This window comes from Myotis daubentonii, chromosome 12 (assembly GCF_963259705.1).
Source record: "Myotis daubentonii chromosome 12, mMyoDau2.1, whole genome shotgun sequence".
NCBI classification, from domain to species: Eukaryota; Metazoa; Chordata; class Mammalia; order Chiroptera; family Vespertilionidae; genus Myotis; species Myotis daubentonii.
Window position 1 is genome coordinate 60,844,011 of NC_081851.1, and position 17,646 is coordinate 60,861,656.

The 17,646-nt window shown below is 41.4% G+C and overlaps 1 protein-coding gene across 7 annotated transcripts in view; it reads right to left on the reverse strand.

The window, feature by feature from the left end:
* Window positions 1-17,646, reverse strand: part of ARHGEF33 (Rho guanine nucleotide exchange factor 33) — a 67,596-nt gene that overhangs the window by 39,651 nt on the left and 10,299 nt on the right. For all 7 annotated transcript variants that reach the window (XM_059660053.1, XM_059660054.1, XM_059660052.1 and 4 more), the window contains 2 exons: window positions 3,228-3,338; window positions 1,629-1,678 (listed from right to left, as the gene is read on the reverse strand). In XM_059660053.1, the coding sequence (XP_059516036.1) occupies window positions 1,629-1,678; window positions 3,228-3,252 (75 nt within the window). In that variant the 5' untranslated portion in view covers window positions 3,253-3,338. The remainder of the gene's footprint in view (window positions 1-1,628; window positions 1,679-3,227; window positions 3,339-17,646) is intronic.

The following is a 17,646-nucleotide window of genomic DNA, read 5'->3' on the forward strand; positions in this document are numbered from 1 at the left end:
TTGAGTGAAGGCTCATTTCCAGGCCTTTGTTCAAGCTAGTCCCTCTGCCTAAAATATCCTTCCCCATATCCACTTACCAAATTATAAACTTGTCCCCTGGTTCACATCCTTCAGTCAATATTAACTCATCCTTCCCCCATATCTCATAGAATTTTACCAGAGCTTCTGTTGTAATCCTTCCAACAGTCTATCTTGTATGTATTTACCAGGACACTTAAAAATCAGTGAGAATGGCCCTAGCCAATTTGGCTCAATGGATAGAGTGTCGGCCTGCAGACCAGAGTCTCAGGTTTGATTCCAGTCAAGGGTCCGTCCCTCGGTTGTAGGCTTCTCCTTGGCCTGGACCCTGCTCGGGGTGAGGGGGCGTGCAAGGGGCAACCAATCAATGTTTTTCTCTCACATCAATATTTCTCTCTGCCTTTCCCTCTCTTCCACTCTTTCTAAAAAAAAATCAATGGAAAAATATCCTTGGGTGAGGATTAAAAAAAAATCTGGGGGCTTGCCTGGGGTGGGAATGGCTGGGAGTAAGGGAGGAAAAGAAGACAAATGTAAAACTTTAGACAATAAAAAATAAATCAATGAGAATGTCTGTTCCATTTGTTTTATCTCCCATTAAGCCAAGCAGTAGACTTTGCACATAGTAATTATCTATATATATATATATATATATATATATATATATATATATATATATATATATAAGCCTAAACAACCATCTGACCAATAGGTATACCACACAATGACCACCAGGGGGCAGATGCTCAACACAGGAGCTGCCAAGCTGAGGTGACTTGGCAGCTGCGGTTCTCAGGTGATGTACCCGGAACCAGAGAGGAAGGAGCCCGATTCCAAGGTGCATCACCCGAGAACTGCCCTCTCGCAATCTGCAACCCCTCTGGGACCCCTCAGAGGATGTCAGAGAGACATTTTCAGCCCGATTCCCGCAGGCCAGGCCAAGGGACCCCACCAGTGCACAGGTTTCCCTAGCTGCTTTTACGTTACAAATTATGTCAGAATAAACTTCTATATTTTTAAGGACAGAAATTTACTTTAAATTTAAAGTTGGAAAATAGTTTGGTTATACTATTCAGATAACCAAAGTAGTCAGATGTGACCCTGATGGCAGATATATTACAAAGTACTTTCCACAACTTTCATCTTCCTTGTAAATTAAATTATCCCCATTGTTTAAAGGACCTTCAATTATTCTCTATCATCATATTTTAGCATTTGCAATATTAACGCCTTTTCGATTCTCAAATTCTCCCTGCTAAAATAGGAAGCTAAGAAAAATAGATCTTGCTCTCTCTTCCTCTCTGATGGAAATGTTATTGCACGGTGTACTGGGCATGGTGATGGTGGCAGCAGGCAAGCAAAGCAGAGTTGATGTGGGAGTGGTGGTGCTGTATTTTATAAGCTGGGTTAAGTTGTCCTTTAATAATCAGTTTTCTCAAAAGTGCAGTGGGAATGATGCTCTCTACCCTGCCTATCTAAATATAATGAACTTGTTAAGTGAAAAAATATGATGATATATGTGGAAGCATTTGTAAGCACTTAAAAAACTATACATACAAGACAGCCATCACTATAACACATAGGACTGTTCAAAACAATCTATTTGTCTTTACCTGGTAAATTTGTGTGGAAGGATTATTCATTGGCATATGTTCATTCTCTCCTGTAGGGAGAAAGAGCTTTGTTCAGTCAACGCTACTCATTCTGTCCCTGCCCTCTTTAGACACATGCAGAGAATAAGGGGACCTATAGGACCCTAGATCTGTGCCTGCAGGACAATAATTCAACAAGAACCAAGCATAAAATTGAATAGGTGTCTTTATATTCACATCCTAATGACCAGACCAGACCTACCTGATAAAACTCCTGTAGTAGAAAACCATGTTGTACTGGAATGGGGATGTTTCTCAACCAAACTGGAATGATTAACAGTCATTAATTACCAGAAGTGGTAATCATTAATTACCATGAAGGGTCTCACTTGTGTTCTTGGTGCTGACTACAGTTTAACTGAGGGATTACTTCTGTAGTCAGGAAGACTGCTGGTCACCAGGCACCTGTCCAGTTGTGTCTCTATTGTTCTTGGGAGGCCTGTATAAAATATCCTGACTTTTCCTGCCTTTGATCCTTGCAAAACTTCTGAACTCTGCCTTTCTGTCACTGTCCAGATTAGCTAAGTGAACTTTGCTGTCCTCCTAGGCAAGAGGATTGATAGAAGGGAATTGCCGATGGAAAAGGTCTGGGAAGGATGGAGGCAGAAAGAAAATAGTCTTGGCAACACTAGAGACTGAAACACAAAGGATGTAAGTAGGTTATAAAAACCATTTAAAACGTAGGGAGAAAAAACATTGGCCTAGAATACACCTTTCAGAATCACACTGGTTGGCTGTGAAGATGAGGCAATCTATGTGAAACATGCAGCTCCTTGCTCATCCATTTAACTACATCTCCATTGTGTCACATTGTATGAATCAAGCAGTTTATACATGCAACCTCTGGTTGCAAACATTTGGTTATGTGGATGTGTATACTCTTCTCCTAAGACATGCTGGTACAAGAAATCCTTCTTAGAGGAACAGCCATAGTATGTCAGTTCATAAGTAATACATAGCCCCAGCCCAGAACATAATGCACACAGAGGGCTGTCCCTATAAAATCCAGATGGTTTGAGATTACCCAAATGCCCAAAAAATGCACAAGTAAAGATTCCTTAGCCCATTTTATGTCCCAACAGCCTAGTATCATGGCAAGAACCAGAACTTGGGAACAGACCAGTCTCCCAGATTGAACTTTGACATTTCGTGATTATAGCCTGAATTCTCTATGACTTTTCTCATTTGATAACAGAACCTACTTCTATAATGTTGATTCTGTGTGGTAAGATTAAAAGAGAAAGCCTTACATTTTTAGGCTAGCATAGGAGGTGTTAGATGTCTATTAGTTGAATGTGTACCTTGGCCTTATTGAGCAGGTTATTCTGAGGCAGTTCTAAATTTATTGCTAAGAAAAATTAGATAACCGCTCAGACAAAAGTATATAAATCGCATTTTCTGTTTCTCCAGCACCAAGTCTATGCTCTTTGTGGTCATTATGATAAGAAAAAGAGAATAGTAAAATGAACATACTATCATGTTTTGAGAAAACAGAAAGACAATACTACAACTCATATTTCTTAAATCCCAAGCCCTAAAGCAAGACATGAAATATCTAACCTTGCTTTGTTTTGGTTTTTTCCATGGTGCCTGTTGCTTCTCTCCTCCAACTTATTCTTCAACATTGCATCTTCATTGTCTCTGTATCAAGCCATCCCCTCTTCCCTGGACCTGTCAATTGAAATCAAGAGTGAGGGATAGCAGGTAGAACTGGTGAAGTAATTGGACTTACTTCATGTGTTAACTTGAAATGAACACAACTATTAGAGGCAACTTGAGGTGAGGTTTATGCAATTTCAGAAGAGTGAAAATATTTAGCATAAAACTTAAAGGTAAATCTTTTGTGAATAAGTATGAAATTCATTAGTTAATATTATACTAGTTTTTAATATGGTGCATTCTTTTTTGGATAAAGTCAATTAATTTAGACCCATTGATTTTATTAGGAGGTTATGGTTTAGGGAAATTATCTAAAGAAGAAAAACCTTGAGCAAGTATGAAGGCCAAAACATCTGTTTCTATTTCATTAAATAGTAACTTCCTTGGTGACCTGATCCACACATTCAACATCTTGTAGGCTCCTTTACGTCCAGATGCTTCTCAAATGTGGCCTGTTTGTAGTGACCAGTAGACATGAAGCTGCAAGTTCATGAGGTTTGATCAGATGCCTCCCACTATAGAGGCTGAAAGTGCCAGGTTTTTCCAGCCTGCCTTGCAGCTAAGGTGTGATGGACACATGACCTAGGACAGTGATGGCAAACCTTTTGAGCTTGGCGTGTCAGCATTTTGAAAAACCCTAACTTTACTCTGGTGCCGTGTCACATATAGAAATTTTTTGATATTTGCAACCATAGTAAAACAAAGATTTATATTTTTGATATTTATTTTATATATTTAAATGCCATTTAACAAAGAAAAATCAACCAAAAACTGAGTTCGCGTGTCACCTCTGACACGCGTGTCACCGGTTCGCCATCACTGACCTAGGATATGTCACTCCAATTGACAGACAGTTGCAGAATTTCCTAAGGCACATATACTTGATATACTTTTTACTTTCTAAAAAATACAAAAAGTTGCTAATACAGTTTAGGTGACTCAAACTGCTGCTTTTGGTGGTTTCCTCACTAGAACAACTGTACTATATGATTTGGGGCATCGTTGCCTGCCACATAATCCCAAACTTGGTTCACCAGTCTCCCAGCCATTTTAAATATCCTTTCAACAAATTCCCTTGCTGCTAAACTCAGCCAGAGTTGTTTTCTGTTGCTTGCAACTAAGAAACCTGATTTAAACCATCAAAATATAAAGGGTGTCCCAAAATTCACGCAAGAAGTAATTTTGATAGAAAACACAGGTTTATAATTAAAAATTGTAAATTTTTGATTGATTCATAAAGTATACAGTATAGGGTTATGTATGGAATAGCATATCGGGTAAATGGATTATCATGTCGCAATAGCAAGCACCATTAACTGTTATTGCCTGAGCAGCCGCGTTTTCGAAGAAGAATGGTCCGATGATGCCTCCAGCCCAAAATCCGCACCAAACAGTGACACGTTGTGGGTGCATTTGTTTCTCAACAATCACTCGTGGATTTTCTGAACCCAAAATGCGGCAATTTTGTTGATTAACCAAGCCATCAAGATGAAAATGAGCCTCATCAAAATTCAGCCACATTGATGCAAAACAGTCATGGAAAATTTCAACAAAAGAGTGTGTTATGTGCCAGCAAAGCCGTGGAGGCCATTTACCCGATATGCTATTCCATACATAACCCTATACTGTATACTTTATGAATCAATAAAAAAATTACAATTTTTAATTACAAACCTGTGTTTTCTATCAAAATTACTTCTTGCGTGAATTTTGGGACACCCTTTATTAATACTATCCAAGCCCTAGCCGGTTCAGCTCAGTGGATAGAGCATCAGCCTGCGGACTGAAGGGTCTCAGGTTCAATTCCAGTCAAGGGCACATGCCCGAGTTTCAGACTTGATCCCCAGTAAGCAGCCAATCAACGATTCCCTCTCATCATTGATGTTTCTATCTCTCCCTCTCCCTTCCTCTCTGAAATCAATAAAAATTCATTTTTAATGCAATCCAAGACTAAAAAAAACACACAAATTAAAACTTTGTTTACACTCTAGAAAAGATATATCTATACTGCCAAATGTAGATCAATAGTCGTGTAGGGCAAGAAGTGGGGTTTAGCTAGGAAAAGATACAGGGAATTTTTTAGGGTGATAGAAATGTTCTACTTAATTGTGGTAGTGGTTATATAGATGCATAAATTATATCAAATGTACATTTTAATTGAGTGTATTTATCCTATGAAAGTTAATACCTCAAGAAAGTAGAATTAAAACTTTTCATTCACATATTAAGTTCTTTAAAGCAAAATAATAAGTTGGCGGGCGGGAGGGTACACATAGATGAAAAAGCATTGATCAACAACTCCATAGTTATAGATGAGGGATATAAAGAAAGTCAAGGCTACCCTGGCTGGGTAGCTCAGTTGGTTAGAGCAATGGTCGGCAAACTGTCCACATGCGGCTCTTTGGCCCCTTGAGTGTGGCCATGAAGTTTCAATCGCACTGTACATGCGCGCCTGCACGTGGTATGTTGTGGAAGAGCCACACTCAAGGGGCTGCAGTTTGCCGACCACTGGGTTAGAGCATTGTCCTAATACACCAAGGTTGCAAGTTCAATCCCCATCAGGGCACACATAAGAATTAATCAATGAGTGCATAAATAAGTGGAATAACAAATCAATGTCAAGGCCAGCCGTGGGCAAACTACAGCCCGCGGGCCGGATCCAGCCCGTTTGAAATGAATAAAACTAAAAAAAAAAAAAAAAGACCATACCCTTTTATGTAATGACTAGAGGCCTGATGCACGAAATTCGTGCAAGAGTAGGCCTTCCTTCCCCCCGGCTGTCGCCACCAGATTCCCTCTGGCACCCGGGACCTGGGTTTCCCTTGCAGCCCCAGCTTCATCCTGAAGGCCGTCTGGAAGGACATCCAGTCTAATTAGCATATTACACTTTTATTATTATAGATGTTTACTTTGAATTTATATTAGTTCACACAAACACTCCATCCATGCTTTTGTTCCGGCCCTCCTGTCCAGTTTAAGAACCCATTGTGGCCCTCGAGTCAAAAAGTTTGCCCACCCCTGGTCAAGGCCATATGCTATTTAGAATCTTGCACATTTTTCATGTCAGCAGGAAAGTTATGTCAAGTTAGAGCATCGTCCCTAGCTATATAAATGTCTTTCACAGCTGATGTAAGCATTACTAAGATGAAAACTTTCTTCTCCTTAGCAATTGATCATTTATTTGTATCTAATGCATTTCATGATTAATATAATTAATTCATAGAAAGTTAGAGCCAAAGGCCCTAAGAAAATTATTTCACTTCACTTCTTCATTTATAGATGAAGCAACTGAGGCCTGGAAGGGGGAAGAGACATGACCTGCCTACAAAGCCACAGTGCTTCAAAAATTATTGTTAAAAGTGATTTCACTTACTCTTTGAGGAAAAAAATCTTGAAACATGTAAAGCCATATTTTTATGGATAATTATTTTGTAAGCATTTAGTTATCTAATCTACAACTAATTGAAAATAAACCAAAAATCCCTTCATATCTATATAATAAAAGCCTAAGCAACCATTACGGCAGAATGACCAGAACAACCGGTCGCTATGATGTGCACTGATACCAGGGGGGGCAGATGCTCAACACAGGAGCTGCCCCCTGGTGGTCAATGCACTCTCACAGGGGGAACGCCTCTCAACCAGAAGCCACGCTCACAACTGACAAGCGCAGCGGCGGTGGCAGGAGCCTCTCCCGCCTCTGCAGCAGCACTAAGGAGCAGCAAGCAGGTGGGCAGTAAGGAGCAAGGGGTTCCAGACTGCAAGAGGGATGTGCAACTGCTGGCTTAGGCCTGATCCCTGGGGGGAATGGGTTTAAGCCAATAGACAGACATACCCTGAGGAGTCCGGGACTGCAAGAGGGTGCAGGCCGGGCTGAAGGACCCCCTGCAACCCACCCCCAGTGCAGAAATTTTGTGCACCGGGCTTCTAATATTAGATAAAATGTAACCACACAGTTACAGAGCTAGGACATCATCAAGCTCACATACAGGGTGTCCAAAAAAATGTATACATACTTTAAGAGCTGATAGCTCAATTTTAAAAATGAAATGTTATTTAATAAACACTAACTTTATAATTATTCAAAGTGTTTGTCTACATTTTGGGGAGACACTCTATATATACATACTAGAGGCCCAGTGCACAAATTTGTGTACAGGTGGAGTCCCTCAGCCTGGCTGGCAATCGGGGCCGATTGGGGCCAACTCACCCAGTCCTGATCAGGGCCGATGGGGGCCAGCAAGCCAGGGGGAAGGACCGTGGAAGGTTGGCCGGCCATGGGAAGTTGGCTGTGGCTGTGGGAACGCACTGACCACCAGGGGGCAGCTTCTGCATTGAGTGTCTGCCCCCAGTGGTCAGTGCATGTTATAGCTACCGGCTGGTTGTCCAGTTGTCCGGTTGTAATGGTCACTTAGGCTTTTATATATAGACTAGAGGCCCGGTGCATGAAAATTCATGCATTGGAGGGGAGGGTCCCTCAGCCTGGCCTGCTCCCTCTCACAGTCTGGGAGCCCTCAGGGGAGGGAGGCGACCCGGTGATCCGGGGAAGGCGAAGCCCCCATCACAGCTCTGCTGCCGCCACTACCCGCAGCACAAGCCTCGGCCGGCCCTGGGCGGCTGGGCAGCTGCCATCCAAGGCTTGCCTGCGCCTCGGCCGGCCCTGCTTGCCTGAGCCTCAGTCAGTGGGGGGTGCAGGAGGACTCAAGCCCCCCAGTGGGGCTGAGGGGACTGTATGCCACCATTGTGGCTGTGGGCACCGCCATTTGTGAGGGTGTGATGGTCAATTAGCATATTCCCTCTTTATTATATAGGAAGGATGGTCTATAGACACTGATTTCAAGACATAATAAAAAGTATATGGTTAACAGAAAATGAATTTGAATTTTTATTTTATTTAATTACAAAATGGAGGAAAACTACATTAGAGAAAATTTGGAAAATCTAGAGGAATGAAACAACTATAATGCCTCTACTTAAACAACTGTCATGATAATTTTGTTGTACTGCCTGCCAATCTTTTTTCTCTTGAATATTTTATATGATTGTTGATTAAGCCTACCTATAATTTTGCTTTTACTTTTTCACAGACATTATAGCATAAGCAATTTACTTTCTTAAAAATCTGATTATGATTACTCATGTTATTTATTTTTTTGTGGCCATTTGAGCAGAGGTACGAGTATGCCTCACTACTCCCAATCAGTGTTAACTATCTACTGGTGTCCTTCCATTCCTTTATCTTCATATAATCACATACAAACATACATACAGAACAAAAACTAAAAGCATTTTCCTTAAAAACAGGAACAAGACAAGGACATCCACTTTCACCACTCATATTCAGCATAGTAAGTCCTAGCCACAGCAATCAGACAAGAAGAAGAGATAAAGGGCATCCAAATTGGAAAGGAGAAAGTAAAACTGTCATTATTCACAGATGACATGAAAGCCCTAACTGATTTGGCTGTGGATAGAGCATCAACCTGCAGACTAAAGGGTTCCAGGTTCAATTCCAATCAAGGGCACATGCCCGAGATGGGGGCTTGATCCCAAGTAGGGGACGTGCAGAAGGCAGCCTATCAATTATTCTCTTTCATCATTGATGTTTCTCTCACTCCCTCTCTCTTCCTCTCTGAAATCCTCCTTCTCCTTTTCCTCTTCTTATTGATTTCAGAGAGGAAGAGAGAGGGAGAGGAGGAGATAAATTTTAAAAAGAGAGAGAAAGAGAGAACCAGAGAAGGAGGAGGAGGAGTACGCCACATATACCATGTTCATGGATTGGAACAATTAACATAATTATATGTGCTGCCGAAGCGAGCACAGAACAATTAACATAATTAAAATGTCTATACTACCCAAAGCAATCTACAGATTCAATTCAATCCCTATTAAAATACCAATGGCATACTTCAAAGAGCTAGAACAAATACTCCAAAAATTTATATAGAGCCATAAAAGACCCCAAACTGTAGCAATCTTGAGAAAGAAGAACAAAGTAGGAGGGATCACAATACTAGATATCAAACTATACTACAAAGCCATCATAACTGAAACAGCCTGGTACTGGCACAAGAGCAGGCATATAGACCAATAGATAAGAACAGAAACCCCAGAAATTGACCCAAACCATTATGGTCAATTAATATTTGACAAAGGAGGCAAGAACGTAAAGTGGAATAAAGATAGCCTCTTCAAAAAATAGTGCTGGGAAAACTGGACAGACACATGCAAAAAGATGAAATTAGACCATCAATTTACACCATACACAAGAATAAACTCAAGGTGGATAAAAGACTTAATGTAAGGCATGAAACCATAAAAATCTTAGGAGAGAACATAGGCAGTAAAATCTCAGACATCTCACACAGCAATATATTTATGGATACATCTCCTATGGCAAAGGACACTAAGGAGAAAATAAGCAAATGGGACTACATCAAAATAAAAAGCTTCTACACAGCAAAAGAAACCACCACCAAATTGAAGGGAACCCACTGAAGGGGAGAACATATTTGCCAATGACATTTCTGATAAGGGGTTAATATCCAAAATATATAAAGTACTCATACAACTCAACAAAAAGAAGACAATCCAATTTAAAAATGGGCAGAAGACCTGAATAGACATTTCTCCAGAAACAACATACAAATGGCCAAGAGACACATGAAAAAATGCTCAGTCACTAATCATCAGAGAAAAGCAAATTAAAACCACAATGAGATATCACCTCATACCTGTCAGAATGGCTATCATCAAAATGGTGAGGATGTGGAGAAAAAGGAACACTAGTTCACTACTGGTGGAAATGCAGATTGGTGCAGCCGCTATGGAAAACAGTATGGCATTTCCTCCAGAAATTAAAAATGGAACTTCCGTTTGACCCAGTGATCCCACAAACTCCAAAACACCAATCAGAAAGAATATATGCACCCCTGTGTTCATAGCAGCACAATTTACAATAGCTAAGATTTGGAAACAGCCCAAGTGCCCATCAGTAGATGAATGGATAAAAAAGCTGTGGGACATTTGCACTATGAAATACTATCTAGCTGTATAAAAGAGGGATCTCTTACCCTTTGGAACAGCATGGAAAATATTATGCTAAATGAAATAAGCCAAACTGAGAAAGACAAATATCACATGATCTCACTTATTTGTGGAATCTAATGAGCAAAATGAATTGACGAACAAAATAAGATCTGAAGCAGGGAGGCATGGAACAGACTGATATACCTCAATGTGGGGGTGGGAGGACTAGAAGAGATAAACCAGAGAACTTATATACTTACTAGGGGCCCGGTGCACGAAATTCGTGCACTGGGTGTGTGTGTGGGGGGGGGAGTGTCCCTCAGCCCAGCCTGCCCCCTCTCACATACTGGGAGCCCTCAGGCGTTGACCCCCATCACCCTCCAATCACAGGATCGGCCCCTTGCCCAGGCCTGACGCCTAGGTGTCCGGCCCGGGCAGCGGGGACCCACAGCTGCAGCGGCCCCGCAATCGTGGGCTTCGCTTTAGGCCCAGGCAAGGGACCCCTAGCTCCTGGGACTGCCAGCTTCGACCGCGCCCAGCTCCCATCGCTGGCTCCACCCCTACTTCCTGCTATCACTGGCCAGGGCGGCAAAGGCGCCTGATTCTCTGATCATGGCTGGGGGGCAGGGCAAAGGCGGCCCTGGGGCCACCTTTGCCCTGCCCCCCAGCTCTTAGCTCCCCCCTGGGTTTCTGATCACTGTCAGTGGCAGGGGGCTTCTTCCTGCTTTCCCTTTCGCCTCCCTGCATTGTGCCTACATATGCAAATTAACCGCCATCTTGTCGGCAGTTAACTGCCAATCTTAGTTGGCAGTTAATTTGCATATAGCCCTGATTAGCCAATGAAAAGGGTATCGTCGTATGCCAATTACCATTTTTCTCTTTTATTAGTGTTGATATGCACAGCCCATGGGCACAGGCAGTAGGGTAGTGAAGACCTGGGGGAATGGGTAGGGGCTGGGAGCAGGGAGGTAAACGGGGCGGGGGGGGGCGGAATTGAAGATATCTATAATATTATCAACAATAAAAATATTTTTTAAAAAAGGTAATAGAGCATAGCTATGAAAACATTTGGTCCTGGTGCCTTTTTAGAAAAGGTAGACTGATCTTTAAGTTCTTTTCAATTTCTTCAAAAATAATTGATCTACTCAACTTTTCTAATTTTGTGATTTATATTTTCCTAGGAAACCATGTATTTCCTTAAGTTTGTGTACAAATCTGTTAATTGAGCATAATCAGCTCTCCGTGCACTAAACCAGGAATGGTAGAGAGGGAATTGACCTTTACTGAACAGCTGCTGTGTGCCCAGCGCTGCACTTCATATTTTATTTATATTGTCACATTTAATTGACTCCATATATTGACCCTGTTTAGTATGTATTGTTATCATTTTGTAGATGAAAATGTTGAGGCTTAGGAAAATGAGGCAGTGATATGCCCAGGATCACGGAAAAGAAAAGGCAGAGGGAGCCAGAATTGAACTCAGGTCTCTGTAATTTCAGAACTGGTGTTTTTATCATTCCTGGCTTTCTCCATATAGTTGCACAATTATTATACTTAATTAGTGAAAAATAGTGGTTTGAAGAAATTTGTCACTTTTTTCTTCCCTAATTTTTGAATATTCGGACAGTTTTCTGTTTTTCAGTTTTATATTCTGTTTTGAATATAAAAAGGTATATAGCTTTTCCCCTCATAATTAAGGCATTGTTTCCTTAGGCTAGGTTTCCAGATGAGAATTACTTGTTTGAAGAGTATGATCATATTAATAAGTAATAAATACTGAAAGGTACATTTTAAAAGGGAGAATAACAAAAGAGCCTTATTACATGATGAAATCCCCTGTGAGATCTTACTTGTAGTCTGCGCTTTATTTCCATGGAAATCCCTCACTCTCTGAGCCCAGTAATTCTTTCCTCTGCCCTTCATAGACCTTCAATCACTGCCTACCTTTGCATAAATAACCGTCAGATGCTACCATATTTCTCCCATCAAGTTAATACGTCCCCGATTTCTTCTCCAGCCCTCCTTTCTTTCCAACTCCACAATAGCTGTGTTAGCCTCTAAACACACCCATCTGGGCCTGGGCAGACCCTTGGGAAAGTACTATTACATTCTTAGAAAAGCCTGTTAGTCTAAGCTGTGCCCAATCATTACAGTGGTTTTCAGTCTGTACTCTTTAAAGCCCTCGGGCTCTTTTTGAGCCTGCCTTGGGAGCAGAGAGGAAGCCACCAAGCTAGGGGAGTTCTGGGCCTCCCTCTCTATCCCACCCAACCAGAGTCTCACTGCTCCTGTCTGTTTCACATTCTGTAGCTTTTGGGGAAAGATTTCCTTTTAAAATAAGTTTCTGCTGCTTAAAAACAAAGGCTCTAAAATTATTGCAATAGAGAAATAGGGACATTGAAACAATAACCTAAGAAGTTATAACCAGATTTTTATATAATTAATTCAAATAATAAAGTTAATAGAAACCTAAAGAATATGGGAAAATTTCCTGACCCTCCCCCACGCTGACCTAGAATGTATACCCCACGCACACATACACGGATAAGACCACGGGAGCTTAGGATTGTTATTACTTTCCAATTACTGCTGTGACAGAAAAGGAAAGTCTGGCACTTTGGGGAATTGAAATTAATTGAAAGCAGACTTGAGTTAATTTCCATTTCAGTGTCCTTTATTGAATGGGTCTTTAGTGCACATTTCTAATTTAGTAGAATGAGAACTTTTTATGTTGGGGGGAGGATAATGAGGAAATATTTTCCCCTGATGCTAATTCATCAGGACAAATCCTGCAAATATTTTCACAGTGGAGAGTCTATAAGTTCCTTATGGTATAGAAAAATGTTTTTAAAATATACTAAAAGGGTTGTTGTTGTTTTCATACAGACAAAAAGCGACATATATTTCATGAAATAGCATATTTCATGACCTTGTTTATACCTGTGCTATAGTTTTCAAAGTACACTTGTATACATTACCTCACCTCTTCACTGCAGCTGTGCTGCCCAGTGGGCAGGGCATGTCACCATTCACTTTATATGGAAGGAAATTAGTTTGGACAATGATTTACCCAGTTACATAGCAAGTAGTTCCAAGTAAGACCATTATTTTTTTATTATTCTATTTATTTAAATAAATTGCTTCATGTCATAGGACTCCAAAGCACCATCACATAAGGAACCACTTTTGTTGTCATTTAAAATATATCAATTCCTGCCCTAGCTGGTTTGGCTCAGTGGATAGAGTGTCAGCCTATGGGTTGAAGGGTCCTGGATTCGATTCCAGCCAAGGCACATTGCCAGGTTGCAGGCTTGATCCCCAGTAGGGGGTGTGCAGGAGGCAGCCGATCAGTGATTCTGTCTCATCATTGGTGTTTCTATCTCTCCCTCTCCCTTCCTCTCTGAAATCAATATCCTATATAATAAAGGCCTAATATGCTAAGTGTCCAGTTGTCTGGTCAGCCATTCAACCAATCAAAGCATAATATGTTAATGATATGCTAAGGCCACTCAACCGCTCACTATAATGTGCACCAACGACTAGGGGCAGACAGTCAACCAGTCACTATGACGTGCACTGACCACCACGGGTAGACGCTCCGACTGGTACGTTAGCTTGCTGCTCGGGTCTGGCTGATTGGGACTGAGCCAGATGGGCCAGACATGCCCTGGAGCCTCCTGCAGTCCCTCCCTGGCTGGCCAACCTCCTGCGTCCCTCCACGGCCCCGATCATGTACCAGTGGGGTCCCTTAACCTGCCTGCACCCTGTCGCAATCCGGGACCCCTTGGGGGATGTCAGAGAGCCAGTTTTGGCCCCACTGGTGCATGAATTCATGCACCGGGCCTCTAGTATGTGAGTGTGTGTGTGTGTGTGTGTGTGTGTGTGTGTGTATGTATATATATATTCATTCCTGTGTTGGCTGTGATGGCTATTTGAAAAAAACAAGTGAATTGATAAAATGAGAAAAACTCTGGCAAGTCTGAGGAGAGAGGGAGATTGAGAGGAAGAGGAAGAGCACAAAATTGTACAAAAAGAGATGTAATCACAAATTCACAGGCTATGAAATTTTACTTTAAAAAATTCTACTCATAACTTATTGCCAATAATTTTTTTTATTCCTCACCTGAGGACATGTTTTTACTTATTTGAGAGAGAAAGGAGAGAAAGAGAGAGAGAGAAACATTGAGGTGAGAGCGAAACATCGATCAGTTGCCTCCTGCACACTCCCCAAGTGGAGTGTATGGGAGGAGCTCCAACCAGCTGAGCCACATCAGCCAGGGCTGCCAATAACTTTTTAAAGCTAGATGAAATGGGAAAAATTTGTTAGGATAACACAAATAGATGAATTCTGTCTTAAAAACTGGAATTTAACTAGAATAACTATCTATAGAATATATTGAAAGGGAGGTGTCAAATATCTACCCCCAAAATAAGAAATAACCCAGGATAATAAAATAGGAAGTTTCTATCAATAACAATGACTCTATTGTTATTTAATCCATGTCTCAAAATAGGGTATATGTAAATTTTACTATATCTACGCTATGAGGTTCTGGTACCAAATCTACTCTAAGATAGCCTAAATATAGAAATATTCTAAATAAAATCTCAGAAAACACAAATATACTATGATCAGTAGAGTTTCAGAATATAAAAATGGCTTGATACTTATAAATTCATTCATATAATTCCTTAATCAGCATAATGCAGGAAAACAAAAAGCACAGTGTGACACTTAGAAGCGATATGATAAGGAGATAAATTTCACAATACATAGGTGTTTAAAATATGTAAGTGTTTAAAATAAGGACACCTCAATGATAATGTAACTTTTTATACCCACTTCCAAATAAATGTACAATCAAATCACCCTTGAATACACAACAATTTAAAACTGGCAAAGGCAATAAATTAAAGAATGAAATAAGGTCTTTGCCATGAGACATCCTACCAGCGGTTGCCAACCAGTGGTTCGCAAGGTCCAAAAGGCTGGCGACCGCTGTTTTAAGGAAACCTTTGGAGCAGCAGTCGTCAATCAATGGTCCAAGGACCACTGGTGGTCTGTGAGGTCTGAAAGGTTGGCAACCACTGTAAACAATAAGTACTCTTAATTTGAAAATGGACCTTGGTCCTCAGGTCAGCCTCTTCCTTGACCTTTTCTCAAATATGATTATTGCTAGAAGATGGTTGGCCCCTACCACTGAACCAGGCCATAAGGCCACCATCCCAATCGCATCCCATCCTTAGTTAACTGCCTAAATGCTAGTTCCCTCACCAGACTGTGAGCCACTCGGGAGCAGAGGGGGTTTTTATTCATTTTTGTATCCCCAGCTCCTAATACCATTCTGGGCTTGGGTTCAACAAGTGTTTGTGGAAAATAGCCCACGGCCTATGCACTATTGACAGTGGTCAGCAATGTTCTCTTACCAGTGGAAGTAATTGAATTCTCATTTGATGGATAGCAAAAGAAACACATTTTTTTTTTTTTACCACAAGTGCTTCACATAAAAAAAAGGAGTGGGAAATATAGAAACAGTTTATAGCCCGGAGATGATTTTTTAGGGGGAAAAACACCATCCTATTTTATTGTATCAAGTAAAGTTTCACTGGCAGAAATATACCCTCTGCCCACCACTAGGCTTGAAGACTCAGAGAGAGCAGGATTTCCTAATGAATGGTCCCACACCAAATCTAATTGTAACTGATGTGCCACCATTGCCAACAACCTGAGTGCCCAGAGCCAGTGAGAAGAGGGCAAAGCACAGAGAGTGGCAGTTCCGTAGCTCAGCAGCCAGCAAGGTTCTTTATGTCAACATATGGAATAACAGAGCTCCCCCTACCTCCCTCCACTCCACTGGCATGTTAATTTTTTTAATTATTACCTAACTAGAGGCCGAATGCACGAAAATTCATGCAAGAGTAGGCCTTCCTTCCCCCAGCTGCTGGCACCGGCTTCCCTCTGGTACCCGGGACCCGGGCTTCCCTCCTCCGGCTGCTGGCAGGCACCCAGGACCCGGGCCGGCTTCCCTTCGGCCCAGCTTTGTCAGGAAGGATGTCCGGTCTAATTAGCATATTACCCTTTTATTATTATAGATAATGTCAGTAGGATAGAGTAATTTGGTTGAGTTGCTATGTGTCAACATCAATCAGAAAAAAAGAACGCGTTACTACACATAAAAAACAACCCAAAGTCTCGAGATAATTGTTTTAAATTTAAAAATTCTTCATTTTAGACAAAATGTATCAAAAGTTTCAGACAATATTACTTCCAGGGGCTCTTCCGACTTGTTGCATTGATGTGCATACCTGAATGTGTCAGAGCCTGATTTGTGAGCCTGAATGCTTTGTGAGCTATAGGTCTGGTCAGGAAGATGTGCTCAAACTCTCTTCTTATGCTGGTTTGACTTGCTTTAATTTCAGCCTTTTAAATAGGTTCCCTCCCTGGATTCATCTGAGTGGAAGATAAGAGCCTCTCGAGACACTCCGTGCACAGTGTTGCCCCAATACAAGGTCAGTACCTATTTCCCCCTGAAACGTGCCTGTCACTCTGTTTTCACTAGGTCAGCACTCAGTGGAAGAGGGAAGACAGTGGAAGGCAAGAGAGGCTCCCGGGAGACTTGTGAAGGAGAAAAGCCCTGAGCTCCAGAAAAAGCTCCCTGCACCCCTAGGGGGACCCCAACTTGCAGAGAGGGAACAGCAACATGGTAAAACCTTAACTAGTCCTCAGGAGGAGCTCCTCCTGCAGCAGCAGCACAGGCAACTGCAAGACTCACAAGATCAGAGTCACGAAGCTGAGTTAGTAGTAACTTGTGAAATAGATCATTAGTCATCAAAGCCTTTTGTAGGTGAGAGGGGAAACCAGGTTACTGCTGTCTCTCCTGGGAGAATTTTTTTCACAGTTCAGATGAATCCAATTTGGATCTGCCTTTGGCACTTTCAGAACTGCTAAAAAGGAGAAGAGAGTAAAACCCAGTCTTCAGAATTATTGTAATTTCTCACTACCTCCCAGTGAACAAAGACTCCAGGAGTTGGGAATCATAGACAAACCCTGCAAACCCATAAGCTCAGTCAGAAGAATAGCCCACGGCCTATGCATCATTGACAGTGGTCAGCAATGTTCTCTTACCAGTAAAACAACAGCATTCTCCCTGTATAAGAAGTTTACCCAAAGGCCTAGAAATTCTAAATTAGCTGATATGATTTTGTTACAGCTAATGTCTGGGCTAGCTGAACCTACTTAATTTGTTCCCTTGTTTCATAGTTTTCCAAATAAAAACCTACAATAGTTAGCCTA